This window comes from Berkeleyomyces rouxiae (genome assembly GCF_048999995.1).
Source record: "Berkeleyomyces rouxiae strain 22BRR77 chromosome Unknown BrBRR77_ptg000005l, whole genome shotgun sequence".
NCBI lineage: Eukaryota > Fungi > Ascomycota > Sordariomycetes > Microascales > Ceratocystidaceae > Berkeleyomyces > Berkeleyomyces rouxiae.
The window spans coordinates 873,988-892,238 of record NW_027396495.1 but is presented as its reverse complement, the minus strand read 5'-3'; the positions used below and the strand labels follow the sequence as shown (position 1 = coordinate 892,238).

At 55.1% G+C, this 18,251-nt stretch overlaps 6 protein-coding genes across 6 annotated transcripts; 3 read left to right on the top strand and 3 right to left on the bottom strand.

Moving 5' to 3' along the window:
• Window positions 1–82: 82 nt before the first annotated feature.
• BROUX77_005373 (uncharacterized protein) lies at window positions 83–3,142 on the bottom strand (the record flags this gene model as incomplete). The annotated part of the gene is made up of 1 exon (XM_073750239.1): window positions 83–3,142. The coding sequence occupies one exon, from the start codon at window positions 3,140–3,142 to the stop codon at window positions 83–85; it is 3,060 nt and encodes a 1,019-aa protein (XP_073604259.1).
• A 1,266-nt stretch (window positions 3,143–4,408) lies between these two features.
• Window positions 4,409–7,068, top strand: BROUX77_005372 (uncharacterized protein; the record flags this gene model as incomplete). The annotated part of the gene is made up of 2 exons (XM_073750238.1): window positions 4,409–4,548; window positions 4,629–7,068. The coding sequence occupies 2 exons, from the start codon at window positions 4,409–4,411 to the stop codon at window positions 7,066–7,068; spliced, it is 2,580 nt and encodes an 859-aa protein (XP_073604258.1).
• Window positions 7,069–7,357: 289 nt separating this feature from the next.
• On the bottom strand, window positions 7,358–8,621 carry BROUX77_005371 (uncharacterized protein; the record flags this gene model as incomplete). The annotated part of the gene is made up of 4 exons (XM_073750237.1): window positions 7,358–7,466; window positions 7,544–7,681; window positions 7,793–8,317; window positions 8,389–8,621. 4 exons carry the CDS (start codon window positions 8,619–8,621, stop codon window positions 7,358–7,360), a joined length of 1,005 nt encoding a protein of 334 aa, XP_073604257.1.
• A 1,889-nt stretch (window positions 8,622–10,510) lies between these two features.
• On the top strand, window positions 10,511–10,963 carry BROUX77_005370 (uncharacterized protein; the record flags this gene model as incomplete). Its single annotated transcript, XM_073750236.1, has 1 exon — window positions 10,511–10,963. One exon carries the CDS (start codon window positions 10,511–10,513, stop codon window positions 10,961–10,963), a length of 453 nt encoding a protein of 150 aa, XP_073604256.1.
• Window positions 10,964–12,154: 1,191 nt separating this feature from the next.
• On the bottom strand, window positions 12,155–13,426 carry BROUX77_005369 (uncharacterized protein; the record flags this gene model as incomplete). Its single annotated transcript, XM_073750235.1, has 1 exon — window positions 12,155–13,426. One exon carries the CDS (start codon window positions 13,424–13,426, stop codon window positions 12,155–12,157), a length of 1,272 nt encoding a protein of 423 aa, XP_073604255.1.
• A 3,119-nt stretch (window positions 13,427–16,545) lies between these two features.
• Window positions 16,546–17,612, top strand: BROUX77_005368 (uncharacterized protein; the record flags this gene model as incomplete). Its single annotated transcript, XM_073750234.1, has 2 exons — window positions 16,546–16,801; window positions 16,876–17,612. The coding sequence occupies 2 exons, from the start codon at window positions 16,546–16,548 to the stop codon at window positions 17,610–17,612; spliced, it is 993 nt and encodes a 330-aa protein (XP_073604254.1).
• Between the last annotated feature and the right edge of the window lie 639 nt (window positions 17,613–18,251).

Here is an 18,251-nt window from a genome sequence, read left to right as displayed (position 1 = left end):
ATGATCATCATTAAGCCTATCAAACGCCAGAAAAAAAAAAACAAAGTAAGTGATTCTACATGGTTCCTAGCCAACCCCAACTCTAGGGCTCCTGTTCCTCGATATTGTGTAGCCGTGGCTGCAAATGCGCCAGATTCGACCGTCCCTGCTCGTCTGTGTAGGCCTGTAGACAATAACGACGCATCAATCGGCGCGGAGCTCGGCGGCCGGTGAAGAGCTCAAACTGCGCAAATCCCTGCTCGGGCAGCAGGTCGAGGCCGTCCATAGTGACCCAGCCGCGGTGAGCCAGCGCGCGCGCCTGGTTGAGGATCGGCGTGTCGAGCACCTTGTAGCCCAGGTCAATCAGCACGCCGCCCGTGGGGCTCTCAAGCCACGAGTCGGGTGCCACAAAGTGTGGCGCCGGGACGTCGCCGATGCTGTGGATGGGAATACACACGACAATCATGGTCGGGCGGCGGATGTCAGCGGGCCATGGGTCGGCCAGCGAGTGGATGACGTGAAAGCGCGCCTGGCCTTCGGGTCCGTCGGGGGACGCAGCGGTGGCGGCAAACGAGGCAGCGGTCGAGCTGAGCAGCGGCAGATCGCGGCGCTGCAACAGCTGCGAAAAGTGCGCGACGAGCTTCTCGGCATTGGCAGCCGTGCGGTTGTAGATGACAATGTTGGACACGCCCAGCTGCAGCATGGCGTAGACGGCGGCGCGGGCCATGCCGCCGGCGCCGATAACGAGTCCGCAGCTGGTGGGGCGCACGGCGTTGGCTGGCGAGAGCCCGCGGCGCAGACACGCGCGGATGCCGACCCAGTCGGTGTTGTCGCCATAGAGAGCGCGGACGGGCCCCGCGCGGTTGCGGCAGTTGAACAGCGTCTCGTCTTCGGGGATTGAGCCATCGGGGTTGAGCCTGCGCACGGGGATCAGCGTATTGACGGCGCCAATGGCACGCGCGTGGCGGCTGAGCGAGTGCGTCAGCGCAATGATTTCCACCTTGAACGGCAGGCCGATGGACGCGCCGGCAAAGTACGGGTCGTCGATGAGCTCCTTGAGTCCGCGCAGGTTCTGCGTCGAATGCGGCCGGTAGTGGTGAGGGATGCCAAGCGCGGCCAGGGCGTTATTGTGGATGGCGGGCGACAAAGAGTAGTCGACATTGGCACCAAAGACATACAACTTCATGGGATCAAACAGGAACGACGCGTAGAGAGCCTGCGTGGCCTGCTGGGCCGTGATGCGTGGACATGGCGGGTGCGGCGTATCGGGCACAAAGCCGACGGTGGGCTGGGTGGCCACGCTGGTGAGCACGTGATTCATGACGGCCGAGTGGCGGCCGCGGTTGCCGGAGTTGAAGGCAATCAACGGGACCTTGGGCCCATCCAGCGCCTCGACCTTGGACTTGAGTTGGTTGATGTCGAAGTTGTCTTTGATGGTGGCTACAGGCTTGACAAAGCGCACCAGGTCGCAGCCCTGGAGCCGCGCGCGGTGGTAGTGGGCCATCCACATTGGATCCAGCCACGTGGTAGCCTGCGAGGGGGGCGCCGACGGTGGACACGAGAAATGACCAATCAGCTTGGAGTTTTGGGTCTGTGTGGTGATGTGGTCGATCTCGTAGGCCGATAGTCGCAGGTCGATGGTGATGTACTCGCAGGCGAGGCGGAGGCCGTGCAAGAGATACTCTTTGTACAGGGAGTGGAAAGCCGTGGTGTCGGCAGCAATCGCCGGTGTCGGCAGCAACACATGGTAGATGATGGGGATCACCGTGTCCCGGCGGATGTTGCCAAGCACTTTTGTGATATTGGTGGCGCGTTCCGGGTCCAGCAGCGTGCCAGCGGGGGGCGGCCGAGAGCGTGAGCCGCCGTAGAGCAAGTCGATATCGTCGACAATGATTTCAATGGCGTCGGCGCCGGTCTCAAGCTCCTCGATGTTGATCTCGCAATCATGCTGCAACAGTGACGTCAGCCGCACGGACGTGGCATACGTGAAGCGGCGGTCCTCGGTAGGGATGGAGGCGAGCGGAAAGGCGGACTCGATGAACGGGATGGAGCCGTTGGGCATGACCAGCGATAGAAACTTGAGAAAGTGTCGCTCGGCGCGCTTGAGGGCCAGATACGGAGCCGGCCGGCGCTCGCCCGAGGCGTCGTCTGGGTCCGAGGCCTGGGCGAGGTTCTGTGAGGCGACATCGCGGACGCGCTCCGAGATGTTGAAGAACTCGAGGTTGCTGCAAGCGCGAAAGATGGCGGTGCTGGCATTGACAATGTTGCGCGTTTTCTCAAACGTCTCGATCTTGAGATGCTCCTGAACGGCGCGCGGGTCCCGCAGGATGTGGATCACGGGATTCGTGCGCGCAAAGTCGTGCAGCAGGCTGAGAATTGAGCGGTCGGTCCACGAACAGACAATGATGCAGCGCTGCGAGTTCTCGCGGAGTACGTCGCGCAGAATCGCGGCCTGCACGCGGTGGCACTCGGCGGCGCTGTGGGCGCGCAGATAAGCCGCACTGGACACGCGCATGGCCTGCTGGAACGTTTTCTCGCAGTCGATGACGCGGCGCTTCATGGCCGTGGATGCGATGATGGCGAGCGTTGACTTGCCGGAGCCGCGGATTCCGACCAGCACAATGGACGCCAGCGACGAGAACACGGGCTCGCGGCGGTCCGGATCGTGGACGGGGCCGGAGCCAGTGGCCGAGGCGCGACTGGGAGGCGGCAGTGAGTGTGAGTGCGAGTGGCCGTGCGCGTGGGGGTGGGCGTGCGGGCTGGGAAAGGTCAGCGCCGACGATGGCGGGATCATGGGTGTCGGCGTGGGGTCTCGCGACCGGCTGTACACGCCCGACGGCGTTGAGTGGCCGCTCATGCGGGTGTGGCTGTGGGCGTACGGATAGTGGTGCGGGGCAGGCGAGGGCGAGGGCATCCTGGATGCGGCGGCTGAGTTTATGGAAGCACCATTGCTCCCGTTGGGGTAGGGCTGGTAGCGGCGATTGGCGGCCATGCCGGAGCCCGGCGGGCCACTGGCTCCGGTGTCGAGGCAGCCCGAGTCGAGGCGGGCGGCCTTGCAGTGCCCCTGAAGCGGGGCGGCAGTAAAGGACGGAGAGGCCGCTGCTGAGTCGGCAGAGTCGGATTCCACGGAAGCGTAGGGCCGTTTGACGCCAGCGGAGGCCATGGTGGGATGAGTATGCGATGAGGCAGACCAGACGGGAGGCGGAGGGAAAGGAAGAAAGAAGAAAAAGGGGAGGCCGGCGAGAGGGCGAGAGCCAAATCCAAAAAGCCAAAGCGGCACCAAGCGGGTTGGAGTTGGGCTGCGGCTTCCACAGCAAAAAGAACAAGGGCTCTAGCAGTTTTGGATTTTTGGGGGCGTGAGAAAATAAAACATGAGGAACATGTGAGGCTAGTTTGAGCCTATCAACAAAAGTGCTGGGCAGTTTTTTTTTTTTTTTTTTTTTTTTTTTGATTTTCCTGCTGTCACAAGAGAAAAAAGCTTTGGGATTTTTTGGGGAAAAAGGTTGGCCAGGGGGAAAAACGAGAAGGAAAAAAAAAAAGAAATATGTCACGTCTGCAGGGATCAGCAGACGCTTGCGGAGAGTGAAGAGTGTTTTTGCGCTGGGGGGCAGCATCGGGAAGAGTCTTTTTCCGGCGTGAGGCAGAGGGAAGAGGACGGCCACGATGGTGAACAAGCTGAGATCTACAGTTGTCTTAGAGGGCAGTGAGACCTATGGCGCGTATCTCTCTACTTTGCTAGCCTCCCAGCCGGCGCCTTTGGACCGCCCCGGCAAGCCCCCTCGCCCGCCCGGCTCCGGCCTCGGGCGTCTTCGTCCCATGGGCTCGCCCGCTCTCCAACAGGCTTCCCCAGACTGTCCAATCCTGGGCAAGCCAATCTCCATTCCCCATTCTTGCAGGCAGCTGGGCTCCGGCCTCCGGCGCCTTAGTGACAAGCCGCTATTACATTACTCGACCAGTTTCTTTCTCGGCTTAGCATAAAAAGATGGACCCGTTTTCCCCGCATGACGCTCCTCCACGGAACTCGAACAGGGGGGCGTAGACCCAGAGTTCTAAAAAAAAAAAAAAAAAAAAAGAGAAAACAACTTGACGTCGTCGCCCTCGCCCTCCTCTCCCCGAATGCACCCACAGCCCACGCCGGATCTCTGTCTCTGCTTCTGCCTCTGAACCCGCCCAGCCAATCAGCCTGCGTCCCAACCCACCTACACTCGGCTCACTCTGATTTTCCCTCGGCTGCCCTCCATCGTCGCCTGCTGGCGGGGGCCCTGGGCCAAGCAACACTCATACTAGACTCAGAGAGCCATCCACCCTGCCCCGTCGCCCTCTTTCTGACGGTCCGTCTTTTCTCTTCTCCCCTCCGCTGTGCTTCTGCTCCTTCTCTACCACGCCGTCCTCTCCTCGCCGCCTTCTCCTCCGCCCACCTTGCTCCGCCATGGCATCCAAACGAAAATCACAGGACCTCCCGGATGCCGCTCCCTCGGCCCCTGACGGCTCCGCGCAGCCGACTGGTGCCCTGACAGGCGCCCCGGTCAAGCGGCAGCGCGTATCCCGGGCATGCGACCAGTGCCGCAGGTAAGCACACTTTCCTGCCGCTCCGCATCCGAAGCCAAAGCCTCCTAACAGTCTTCCCTCCTCTCTTTTCCCCTTTGTAGCGCCCGCGAAAAGTGCGACGGTGTCCAGCCCAAATGCTTTTCCTGTGTCTTCCTCAACCGCCAGTGCACGTACAACGTGGCGCCCAAGAAGCGCGGCGTCCAGACCGGCCTGATCCGGACGCTCGAGTCTGCGCTGGTCTGGGTCTTTGACCAGTTTCCCGGCTCCGAGACCGCCCTCAACGACCTGCTGGCCCAGGACGCCGGCCGACAGATCCTGCTCGCCCAGGGCCGCGGCAACGAGGCTGGCAATAAGCTGCACCGCAAATGGCGCAAGTCCCGAACTCATCACGAAATCGACCGTCTATTGTCCGGCAAAGAAGGCTCTATCGCGCCACGGCCTGACGCCGAAGAAGAGTCCGAATCCGGCACCGAACACGACTCCACCTCAGCTGCCGCAGCCGCTACCGCCGCCGCCACTGCTGCTGCTTCCTCTGCAAAAGCTCGCGCCGCATGCTCCCAGCGGTATCACGTTCCAGCGGATGCGCCCCGGCTGCTGCACATCTTCTTTTCATATACGCACTGCTGGCTACCCATTGTCGACCGCCCACGAATGCAGGCCCTCGCGGCCGCACATGCCGGTCAGCCCACCGATGTCCGAGATCTCGAGCTGTGGTGCGCACTGGCCGTGGCATATCTGCAGGACCCTGCGCACCACGACGCCGCCAAGGCAGCCCAAGTCTACGCCACCGCCCGCAGTTTACTACCAGTCCTGGGCGAAACCGACGGCCGTACACCCTCCAAGATGAAGCCAGATCCAGACTCAGACTCCGACCTCGACACGCCCACACGAGATTCTGGCAATGCCTGCGACGAGGAAGAGCAGTGCGTGCGTAACGCCAACGGTCTCCTGCTGCTGGCGCTAGTCAGTCTTGGCCGAGACAACGCCACCACCGCCTCTGCGCTCGTTGGGCTAGCCGTGCGGATCGTGCTGCGGCTTCACAGCATCGACAGACCACTTCCGCAGCCCAGTTCGCTCTCGACGTCCTCGTGTATCCTGCGCAAGGCCAAAACAACAATTGCCTGCTTTATCCTCGATACCCTCATCTCGCTGCGCCTCGGCCAGCCGCCACACATGACGCCCGATTGCCTGGAAACCGTCTACCCGCTGCCCGAAGACGGTGCCGAGGAGTGGGACGTGTGGGAAGCTGTGCCCGGCTTCTCGACTTCAGACGATGCCTCATCCGGCCCCACCGCGTCAGTAAATAGCTCTCCGGCCATGTCCATCCAGTCCCTCAGCTCCCTGAATCAGCTCTGCCGCTTCTTTCAAATCCTCAGCCAGTCGCAAGCACACTTCCGTCAAAGCAGCAACGCCACCGCCTCCGGCGCCACCGCACACGGCTCCGCCAGCCTTGGCATCATCCCTCCGTCCGCACCGCCCGGCCAGACTGCCGGACTCGCCGGTGCACTCGACCCGCGCTTTTCTTTCTGCAACTCCATCCTCGGCGGCACCACACCCTTTCTACCCACCGCATTCCTGCTGCAGACGTCGTTCCTCAGCATCACGCTCGCATTGATGCCCGATGCCCGGCTCTCACTGCTCTGGACGCTCATGGAGTCGGTTGAGCACGCCTGGCTGCACCTCGGGCCCGGATCCGCCCCCATCCTCGTCACATACATGAGTATGGCTGGTCGTCGCGCGAGGGGGCTTACTGGAGAGGACAAGGCTCACTGGGAAGCGCTGATTGCAAAGCTGAAGCGGCCCTGGCAGCCAGAACCAGCAGAGGCCCAGGCCCGGCTACATCCACAGGCGCAAGAACCCGACGCCGTGATAGACGCGACGCCCGTTCTGGCCAAGACGCCCATGAACCTCAGCCTCGATGCAGGCGCGGTAGTATTTACCCATCAGCAACAGCAGCAGCAGCAATATCAGAACCTCATGACGCCCCCCGACCTCTTTCAACAACAACACTCATCCTCAGCCCCGGCCTTTATATCAGCACACATGCACAGCAGCAACGCCCTGCGCACACGAACCGCCTCCTTCACGCCCGGGACTCTCAACCCTGCCGCCGTCGCATCAACAGGCGTAGCCACGAACTCCGCCGGCAGTAATGCTGGCCGTACAAGCCTAGGCCTAAATATCACCGGCGGCCAGAACACCAATAGCAGCGGCCCAGGACCCAACAGTAACAGTAGTAATAGTGCCACTACCAGGACTACTAGTAGACGAACCGGCAGCACTAGTAGTAACGGTTTCCCAGGGAACCTAATGAGCCCCATGGCCCCTCATGTACCGCCGTATCTCATGTTTCAAGGACAGGCCCAAGCTCAAGCCCGCGGCCTGGCTGACGCTATGATCGACCATGATGCGATTCTCAATGAACTCGCGTCTATCGATTGCACAGACGGCATGGACTCGGATGCACAGTTCATGGCAAACTTGGGCTTTGCGCCCGGATCAGACTTTACGGATATGCGAGGAGAGTTTGGGTCGCTATAATCAACGCCCCTCCATTAATCACAGTCGCCATGGCTCTGGTTTGTTTTTCTTCATAGAGCACCCCTCCATTACCATTCATAGCCAGTTTTGTTTTTTTCTTTTGCAAAAGAGGATTTGTGGACACATATCAACGCTGTATATAATATAAATATGCCCCATGCATACTGAGATACCCAGCAGAACAGAATCTAGACCCAAAGCAAAAAACAGAGCCCTATTTCAAAGCCCGTGCATAAGACAAAACAAAACTCCCTGGTAAACTGTAACTAGTTAATTGCAAGTCAATCGCTTAGAGCCCAGGACGCGAAAAGTCCAGCGTGTACACTCGCTTCCAAACCTCCCGAACCACTCTCTCCTGGCTCTGTCGCCCGGTTTCTGTCTCTGACGGGCCTGCTGGTCTAAAGCCGCGGAACTCAGGTTAGCCATGAAAGTTTGTCACATTTAGGTTTCACGCCTTTTTGGCGCCTAGACTTACCTGATAGCAAGATACAATCTTGATCCCAGCTTGGCTTCTCCGATGGGTGCCGTGTCGATTTCAGACTCTGGAGGCGGGTTTGCTGTCGTAATGAGGCCGCCAGCTTCCTGTAGAATGGCAAACCCCGCAGCAACGTCCCTAGAGCACACATGTCGAGTTAGCATTCGAGGACTACACAGCCGACGTCTACTAGGGGCCCAGAGCACGGCTTGTAAAACGGCCTGCGCCCCCGTTGTTCCCTTCACTTACCATTCCCAGCAACCACCCTCCCACCAAATGTCAAACGAACCCATGGCTGTATATGCCAGGTCCAGTGTCGCACTCCCCAGGCTCCGGATGCCATGGACCATCCCGCCCTTGCCATCCCGGCTGCCCATCTCGGCGGCCAGGTTGGTGAAGCTGTCGATCTTGGCCTTCATGTTGCCGCCGTCTTGATACTTTCGATCCTTGCCCCACTCGCACGAGAAGATGCAGCCCTTGGGGGCCGCGGCCGGCATCGGAGGGACGGGGCTGCGCATGAGCGGTAGTTGCTGCGTCTCGTTGAACCAGGCCCCGCGACCCTTGCACGCAGAGAACATTTGAGACATGAACGGCGCATTGATGACGCCAATCACCGGTTTGCCGCCAACGGCAAAGCCAATCGACAGACAAAACATGGGAAACAGGTGTGTAAAGTTGACTGTGCCGTCAATCGGGTCGATAATCCACGTCGGCGCATCGTCGATAAGATAGTCGCGCGAAGCCCCGGCTGAGTATGTCTCTTCGCCAAGAAACCTAAAAGCAGCGTTACGCAGAGCGCCTTGTTAGAAAATGAGATATTGATGCGCGGCTCTAAAATCACCTACTTGTGTGTGGGATATCTCTCGCGAATTGCGCTATAGATGTATGATTCCATGTCTCGGTCGGCCTTTGTCACAATGTCGACCGAGCTCTCCTTTTCCTCAATGGCGTGTTCGCTATTCTTGTGTCCTGTGAATCGCGCCTGGGCGAAACCCATGAGCTTCTGGCCAGCATCTTTTCCAAGCTGTACAGCAAACTCGTAGATTTCGCCAAGTTGAGCGTCTGAAATAGCGTCCATGGTGGGTAGAATAGAGATAGGCGAGGGACAAATAGAGTTATTGTAGGGCGTTTGCGAATGAGGGGAAGTGGAAATGGAGGGTGGGTTTCAAAAAAAAAAAAGGATAAAAAAAAGAAATCCGAGGCAATGAGGAGAAGAAAAAAAAAGAAAAGAAGCCGATAGTAATGTAAAATAAAGATACAGAGGATGAAAGGATGATTAATGGTCGTGCTCCAGAGCGACAACGTGAAGGAGTCTAAACGAAGGAAAATAGACGGCGGCTGGTGTTTTAAAGCGAGAAGGACGAGAAATCGGGATTGGGAGGAGGACTCGAGAAGATAGATATGTGGTCATGTATAAAAGCACTTGGGAAACTGCCGATAATAGTCTTTATATTTAGACAACACGGACTCGGGCGTACTCGTCATCTACATGCATACATGGGCATCGAGGATAGGGCAGGAGGGTGCATCCTCGGGGAAGGAGTTGGACCAGTGCAAAGGCAAGAACGATGATGCGACAAGTGTTCCTACTGTTTCTGGAAAATGCGCTCATTTCGGCCTCCTTCCATTCACTCTTTATTGTGTTTGCCGCTGCAACCCGATCAGGAAGGAGGGAAGAGGAGGGAAGAACCAAGAGGTCATGCCGCAAAAAATAACACCCAGCCGTGCTTGCACCTGGCAATTTCCTGTGTCATCGATTATAAGGCTGTCGGGCTTCTGGCTGTTGCCTCAGTTTGGGTTCCGTATGATGTCGTGTTCTGTGGTAATTGCCGTAGCAGCACCAACATCAACAACGTCAATCCTAACATTAATAGTAACATCAACAGTAACAGCACAGCAATAGTGATATTCCCACTGATAACCACATCAATCTTTGCTTGTGATACTTCCCCCTACCTCCGTACCCCATGCCCCCAAAAACCCCCCTCCCCGTTATCCGATCTTGGTTCATCACCGCGCGGTCCGCATCCCCCCTCCCCCGCCCCGCTCATGTTTTGCAGCTGTTTGGCCACGATTCAGCGTTTAGGAGATAGGACGGTGAGATGCCATAACGCGATGAAATGCATTCCCCGAAGTAGTATTAAGAAACTATGCTTTGAAACTTAACTATCAGGACCACGGTGTTTGCGTTTCCTTTCTCATACCCTCTATCTTTATGCATAGTTTCTGCTGCCATCTAAGCAATTCATTGCACTAACCCTGGGAAAAATCGACAAAAGAATACAACATGCACCGGTACCCCTTGACCCCTTCGTCATTCAATGGGAACTCGATAAACTTCATGATATGCGCGCGAGAAGCTCAGCAAGAAGCTTTTTTTCCCCGGTAACTAACTAGCCAACTATACTACCCATCTCATCTTGCACCAGATGCGTAACAAATCTGTATCACACCGTGTGCTGTAGTATGAGTAGCACAAGCCCGACCACTGTGACGCCTTGGGGGCCACTGGCAAGAGGCACTTGGACTTGGAATAAGACTTATCCATGTCGGCTCCTTCCCGCTACAAGATATTTCCACTGTTGCAAGTCACGAGTACACAGTGGCACTTCCACAATAGAATGGTAATGACTCTGCAGCTTTTGCAGGGTGTGGGGGTAGTGGCCACGAACTACTGACACAATTATTTTCGTTAGTAGCTACAGATCGCCCAATGATCACCACGAGAAATGCAACATACTGCCTATATCCATACATGCACACGCTCAAAGATAACTATATATACTGACGGGCTCCAAGAACCACCCCGTCTCACAAAGCTTCTTTGCATCACCAAAACTCATACAATACGTTCTCTGTCCAAGCCTGGCTGCTTTGTCGAGATATCCTGCTCATTTCACCGCAATCCCCTTCCTAAATTTTCTTGTTCGTTCTTTCTTTCCTATTTCTTTTCAGTCTCCTGACAAAATGCCTGCCTCAAGCATTCTACTGATTAACGGCCCCAACCTCAATCTCTTGGGCACTCGGGAACCTGAAGTCTATGGCTCGACAACCCTAAACGATGTCGAAGTGGCTGCAAAGGCGCAAGCAACCGCTCTAGGCGCAAGCCTTGTAGCCTTCCAGTCCAACCACGAGGGCGCAATCATTGACCGCATCCAGGATGCACGTGGGAAAGTCGATGCCATAGTGATCAACGCCGGGGCCTACACACACACCAGCATCGCCATCCGCGACGCTCTGCTCAGCGTAGACATTCCCTTTATCGAGGTCCATGTGTCCAACGTTCACGCGCGCGAGCAGTTCCGACACAAGAGCTATTTCTCAGACAAGGCAGTGGCCGTGATCTGTGGGCTAGGAACCTTTGGCTACACGGCTGCCATTGATTTTGCTGCGAAGCATATGAAGAAGGGGGCGAGATGACGAATCACCCAAGACTTTTGCTATCTGTGAAGCTTGTCAAGTTGTAACAAGTCAGGGGCAGAATGCAGGCCTTGGGCCTTGGCAAACTGCACATAGAGCAGGATGTGGAAATAGTATGGGGGATTTGTGGATTTGGCGGGGGAGCAAGGACTGAATAGTTAGCCTACCCAGAAAAACACAAAAATCGCAGAGTATACAATACAGGGATGCCCAGCTAAAGAGACACCAGACTTCAGGCCAAGAGCCAACTGTGAGACATTAGACTTCAGACCAGCCTAGAACTGCCGAGCGGAGGGGCTTCGATAACGTTGCAGTGGGGGCGTATCGTCTTTCATCATGGCGCTGGGGCCGTATGAAAACAGAAAGCAGGGCTGGCAGGTCGGAAACGCCTTTTTTAACATCGAGGGGGGTCCCAAACGATCATGCATCCACTCGTTAACTAACTATATTTTATTTATACTTATACTTGTGCTTGTGTGTGATAACCACAACCTTTATGAAGCCAGGCGCATCATGAACTGCCCCCATGTTCCCGGAGCCTTGGAGCACGGCCATTGTAACACTACCAGAGTTTGAGATCGGAATATTTTCAAACGCATGTAAAGAATAACTGATCATCCTCATTAACATCAAAATCATCGCCCTAGCTAACTACTGAATAACCTTATTATAAGGGGGGTATCAAGAAGATTGAAGCGCATCACCACCCCCTTCTTCACCCCCCTTCAAAAGTCGATCAAAACAGAAAAGAAAAAAAGGAAATCCAATGAGACACCACAATCGAAGAATCAGGGATCATGTCCATGTAGGCACCGGTTTGAAATACTCATAATGGAGCATAAGATGTTTACTATTGAAGAACATTAGAAACAGGAACACAAAGATATGGCACAGAAAATCAAGCTCAAATAGAAACAAAACAGTAGAATGCAATCAAGGGAAGTCTGAGAAAACAGAAAAAGACAAACTCAATAAAGAAGGTTTTCATGAAAGAAATGAAAAAGTGAAATCAAAATAAAAAAGAATGCTTGCTATAACAGATAGAGAATGACAAAGGAAAAAAAAAGACGGCAAAGTCTTGAGTAACATCAATATGAACATGTAAAAAGTAAAGATAATCACCAGAAATTCCCAACCACCAAACAACTACCAACATTCATATCCGTAGTGGCCACCGCCATCTGAGTCTACTTACACGAGAACCAGGCCTAAATATAGGCACATGGACGAGGCCAAAACATAAACACTCGCCGGTAGAGTCTTCCGGAGCAGACTTCCGTCCACCACGTGGCCGGTGCTGTTCGCCTTAGCACCGGCCAGCACACGGAGAGGCTTGAGGTCGGTAACGGCAGGAACCAAGGGAGCAGCAGCAGAGATGGGCAGGGCAGCGGGAATGGAAAGAGACAGGCCAGCAGGTTTGATGGAGGCGGGCTTGGCAGCCACGGTCAGGCCCATGTCGGCGACCAGGCGGTCCCATGAAGCAGCACCGCGGCGGGCCAGCTCCTCGGGAACGGACTTGTCGGTCTCGGACATGCGCTTGTTGAAAAGCTCCAGGCTGACCCAGCCCTCGAAGCCAAGACCCTTGAAGATGGCCTCGGAGATCTGCTTGACGGGCAGGTAGGCGCCGTATTCGGTCTCGCCATAGAACAGGCGGCAGTTGCGGGACCAGCTCATGCGGCAGGGCTGGGCGGGGTCGTAGTACTTGTGGCCGGGCAGCAAGGGCTCAGCCAGAAGAGCAGCGTCAACAACCTGCACGAAGAAGACGCGGTCGACATCGACACTAGCAACAAGACGCTTCATGCTGGCATCAACGGCCTGCTGAGCATCGGCGGTGCAGCCGTTAGCGCGCGAGGGGTCGGCAAAGATGCGGCCGGCAATGTTGAAAGTGTCGAGGCACAGGCCAAAGTTGGGCAGGTTGACGGCCTGGACAATATCCCAGCTCTGCTCCCACTTGTCAACACGGCTGCCCCAGGCCAGGCTCTCATAGGACAGGCGGACTGGGGGGTTCTGGCGGGCAGCCAGCTCGCCGGCAGCGCGAAGGTGGGTCACAGCCAGCTCCAGGTCGGCCGACAGCTCGGCGGCGGGGGCCATGCTGCTAGCAATGTGGATCAGGTCAGTTCCAAGCTGGCGGGTGAGTTCCATCCAGTGCTCGAGCTCCTGGAGGCGGGCAGGGTGCACGGCAGGGTCGATGGCGCCCTCAAGCAGGGCAAAGGGCTGCAGGCACAGAATAGTCAGGTTGCGGGCGGCGCACAGGGAGCGCACGTAGCGGGCGGCCTGCTTCTGGTTCTCGCGGCAGGCGGCTCCACCGTTAGGGTAGCGGTCGGCAATGTCCATCAGGTCCTCGTGCCACAGCTCAATGCCAGAGTAGCCATACTTGGCAGCCATGTCCATCTTGTGCTCAAAGGAGTGTCCAGCCCAGCAGCGGCCAAGGGACATGGTAGAGATTCCAAGCTGAGAAGGCATTTTGAAAGAAGTAAGTAAAAAAGAGGAAGGAAGAGACGGTAGGTGAGGAAAATGGAAATGGGAATGAAAAAAAAATGAAAAATAAAGAAAAAAATGAAAAATGTTGGTAAAAATGAATGTGTTGTTTAAAAAAAAATGATGAAGAATAGAATGATTTTGGCTAACCAGTAGCTCAAAGAAAAGAATGTAAGAAGAGGTGAAGAAGGGGGTGATGCGTGAGGAAAGAAAGGTAGCAAGAGAAGTCGTGGAGAGAGTCCACGACCACACGATATATATACGCTGTTGGATGACAAGAGCCAAGCAACGTCGAGTAGAGATGATTGACAAGATATCAGACCAAGGCACAAAAAATCGATAAGAGTATCGGTGTATGCAACGTACACGCACACACAACCGCAAAAGTCTGTGTGTAGATAGCACAGGGGAACAGGCCGAAAAGCAAAAGTGATAGTTTCACGACGAGCGTGGGTAGATTGAGGCTCAATAGCCAAGCGAAGTAGTGCGGCAAGTTTCAAGTTGTTGTTACGCAGCAGCACAAGGCAGATGATGAGCAGGTTGCAGATTGAGACAGGAATAGTGCCTTGAGCAGGGCGAGGCGACAAGAGAAGAAGGAAAAGTCCGGTCAGGGGGGAAGATATGGGATGGGGAGCAGATGAAGTGCAGAACACTGGAGATCAAACCGAGAACAACATGGCTACCCAGCAGGCCGGCTTGCGGCTCTTTTTTATCGTCGTCCATTGTTGTCTTTTCCTGAAGTATGTTTAAACGGTCAGTAAGCTTCAGGTCCCAGGAGCAAAAACAATGAACCACTCTTCTTACCTCTGCCACGGCTATCTGCGGGCTCAGTACGTCATGTTCTACGCACTCCTCGATGCGGAATAGCGGAATTGGTGCCTGTGTCGTAGGCTGCGGGTTCTCGGCGGCCGGCTTGTGGTTCTTCCTTTGCCTCTTCCTCTTGGCGGGGAGGGGGATGATTACTCTGCCAGTAACTACAACTAGCGCCTCGCCAAGCTAAACAAGGCCCCCGCTTTCCCGGCTAGAGAGAGTGTGTAAATACCTGCGTACTCACAACTCACAGATCCCCGTCCTGCTCAATCACCCAAGCAAGCTCACCTCCTTCGCTTCGCCCTCCGCCCTTCCTCTGCGTATCACGCTTTCCACAGGGTCACAGACGCTGTTTTCCTTGTGGTACTTTATCCGAACATCATGAAAAAGCATGATAAAACAAAGGCTTATCCGCGACAGAATATTTTCGCAGTATGCCACGCAGGTCTCGCGCGGCTACACCCCTGCACAGGCCGGGCGGAGCATGGAGGCATAGGCATACAAGCGTGTATGGTGTGGTGTGGTGTGAATGCTTTGCCCATACCCCCGTTCTTTTCCCAGGAAAATCGATTAGGCTACACGGACTCCCGCATCCCCTGCGACGGAGATCTGGCACTCGAGGAACCCTCTGCATACAGGCATAGCAGTAGGCCCATATTGGCCAACCCGATCGCTGGTTCTCTTGTCTCGTCGTCGTTACAGAACCATGTAAAGCTATTGGCCAGAACCTCGTTTGTGGGGCCGGGCGCCCTTGCTGGTGATCGAGGATCCGCTGTGGTCACACCCTCCATGCTTGAGATATAACCCTTACCCCAAGGGTGAACCATTTCCCATCCAACACATCACTCAAATTTCCATACGGGACAGGGAGTTAGGGGCTGGCCCTGGATGGCCTGCATGCGCAGGCGGGTTTGTGAAACCAGCTGGTCGCGACTTGATAAAGACGGCGTTAAGATGCAGGTTATTATGGGCGGCATGAATCTTGCTGGCTGGAGTTGCTGATCATGGAAGCCGCATTTTGTTTGCATATTGTTCGGCCCTGGAAATATGGGATGCTGTGAGCGGGAGAGCCGGCATCAAGACAACTTGTTTTTCTGGAAAGCTGCGCCGCCTATAGCTGTGCCCCAGACAACGCGGAAGAGCATTCAGCCTTAAGCCAGGCGCTGCAGCCGGGTGGCAGCAGCTGGCACCGGCTGGGCCCTAGGGGCCTTGGGGGCAGACAGCCCGGTCCAACTCCAAGCCCCGCGAGAGCCCGGTGAAACATTACCAGGCTGTTAATCACGGGCTATTTTTTCGTCGTTGTAGTTGGCAGCTCGGGTCTCCCACCGTTGTATTTCCCCCCTAAGGACATTTTTGACATAGTTTTTTTCTATTCCCTTGCTTCTTTTCTCGCTGTCGATTCAAAGTCCTTGCACAAACAGCCCCCGAACTTACAAAAAAGGACTTTAGATCTCTGTACAAATTCGTCTAGTTCCAAGCGTGCCAAGACAGCCAGCGAACGATTCTGAGGCAGAATGTAAAACCTAATAAGCCCAGGGTCTTCGTTCAAGTGCACATTGTTTGCTGGTCGACGGCTCCCGCCGGCGATATGGCTGGCGTTTTGACCTTGAAGCAAGCAGGTATCGGATATGAATAGACACTGAGAATCGGATGATTGCGTGGCCTGTATCGAGAATAGACACGGACAGGACGCGGGCAGAGGAAACACGATGGCAATGCGAGAGCAAGAATGAACAAGGGGAAAGAAATACCAGACGAAAAATGGCTGGAGAAACAACAAAGACCCCTCCCTACACAATACAGGCATCACGAGAACACAAAACTACATAAGCCTCCCGCTGGTCAGTGTTGTTTTTGCTTTTTGTTGATCCCGCTGAATCATTCATCCACGCATTTAGTCCATTTTCGTTTTCTTTTTCGCTTCTCTCTTTTTTTTTTTGCTTGCAGCCCTGGCTTGGCTCTTGATTGTTCCCCATTCGTTCCTCCGCTGATTTGTGCAAATATCTTTATCCTCTCTATAGAACGCCACTAGACTTGTTTGCATTCTTCCTTTTGGGACATTTTTTCTTCTTGTTCCATTTTTCTTGCATTTTGCATTGCCTGACCTTGATTCCGTGAAGCTGGGCTTCGTTGTTACATTTGCAATTTGTTTTTGATATCAAGTCCACCACTCGGACATCATTGTTTGGATTCTTTTTCTATTTTTCCTGCATCTCATCCTCAGACTCACAGTCTTCCATACCTCACATCCAATTCCATTTTTCATACCTTTTCCCCATTACTCATCCGCAAAAATGGCTGCTCTCGCTGTCACCAGACCCGTCCTCCCCGCATTCTCCGTCGCTCAGGAAACGCCCAAGTCTCCTGTTGCCGAGATCGAGAGAGTCGAGAAGCACAGCTACCTCTTTGGCAAGAAGATCACCCACTCTTACTCGCCCTTCCTCCATGGCACCATTTACCGTGGCCTTGGTCTGAACTGGGAGCAGTTCCGCCTGGACTCGTCTGACGTTGGCCAGTTCCTTGAGCTTGCCAAGCATCCCAACTTCTATGGTAAGCACCTGTCACCCTCCCCCTTGGGTTCCCTTTACTTCTCTCTCGACTGCCGCTAACCCATCTCGTCACAGGTGCCGCTGTCACCATGCCCAACAAGGTGGCTATCATGCCATACCTTGACGAGCTGACGCCCGAGTGCCGCGATGTCGGCGCCTGCAACACGCTCTTCATCCGCTACCGCCCGGATGGCTCGCGCGTGTACTGTGGCGCCAACACCGACACCGTCGGTATCCGCGAGTCTTTCTACCAGAACGTGGCTGACCCGGACGCCGTCTTCCACGACCGTCCGGCCATGGTCATTGGCGGCGGCGGCGCTGCCCGCTCGGCTGTCTACGCCCTGCGCAAGTGGATGCGCGCCACCGACATCTACCTTGTCAACCGCGATGCCGCCGAGGTGAAGGCCGTCATTGACGAATGCACTGAGCGCGGCTATGGCTCCGGCCTCGTGCACGTGCGTACCGTCGCCGAGGCCGAGGCTCTGCAGGCTCCCGGTGCCATTGTCGCCTGCATCCCTGACTTCCCGCCCGTCACAGACGAGGAGATTGAGGCCCGCGCCGTTACTTGCACGCTGCTCAACAAGGACACCAAGGGCGCCATGCTCGAAATGTGCTACAACCCCAACCCCTACACCGCGCTGGGCGAGCTCGCTGAAAAGGCCGGCTGGCAGGTGATTCTGGGCACCGAGGCCATGATCTACCAAGGTCTCGAGCAGGACCGCTACTGGACCGGCAAGGAGGTCAAGGACCTGCCTGTCGACGCAGTGAAAAAGGCCATGATGGAAAAGCTGATGACGGTCAAGCGCCAGTAGACAGAACGCGAGACACGAAACAACGTCGGACTCGGCACATTTCCTAGCGTTTATATGGTGGAGTTACTTTCTGGCACATATTTATTTTTCCCGGTTCTTATTTGCGTTTCAACATCACTAGATATCTTTCAACACAGCGGCGTCTTTTCCAAGTGTGCCCTCATGCTCCAAATCTCATAACCTGTGCAACCAAAATAAAAGTAGAGGAGGAAGGAGGTGGAAGCTATCGGAAACTGCTCCAGCCCTGCGAAGTCGGTAACTGCATGCGACTTGGCTATTTTCTCTCATTCTTTCCTATTCGTCGTCTCCTCCAACCCTTGTTCTGTATGACACATTCTCGGTGAATTCTCCGGAATATTGTTTACCAGAGGGGAAAGAATGCAAAAATAAGATCCCAATCGGGTAGGTAAGGAGAAAAAAGTAGGGCAAGAGGCAAAAGCCGAGTTCCTGTTTTCTCGATACTTTTTTCAGTCGAGTCAGACCCCCCACTTTTCTGTGTAGCTTTTTTTTTCTCGCAAAAAGATTGTCGTGAGTACGGCAGAGTCCAGATTAATAACATCGGGGAATATCGTCAATAACAAGAGCCTGAGAGTTATGTCAAGTATGAATAGTTAACTGAATTTGAAATGAAGAAAAATA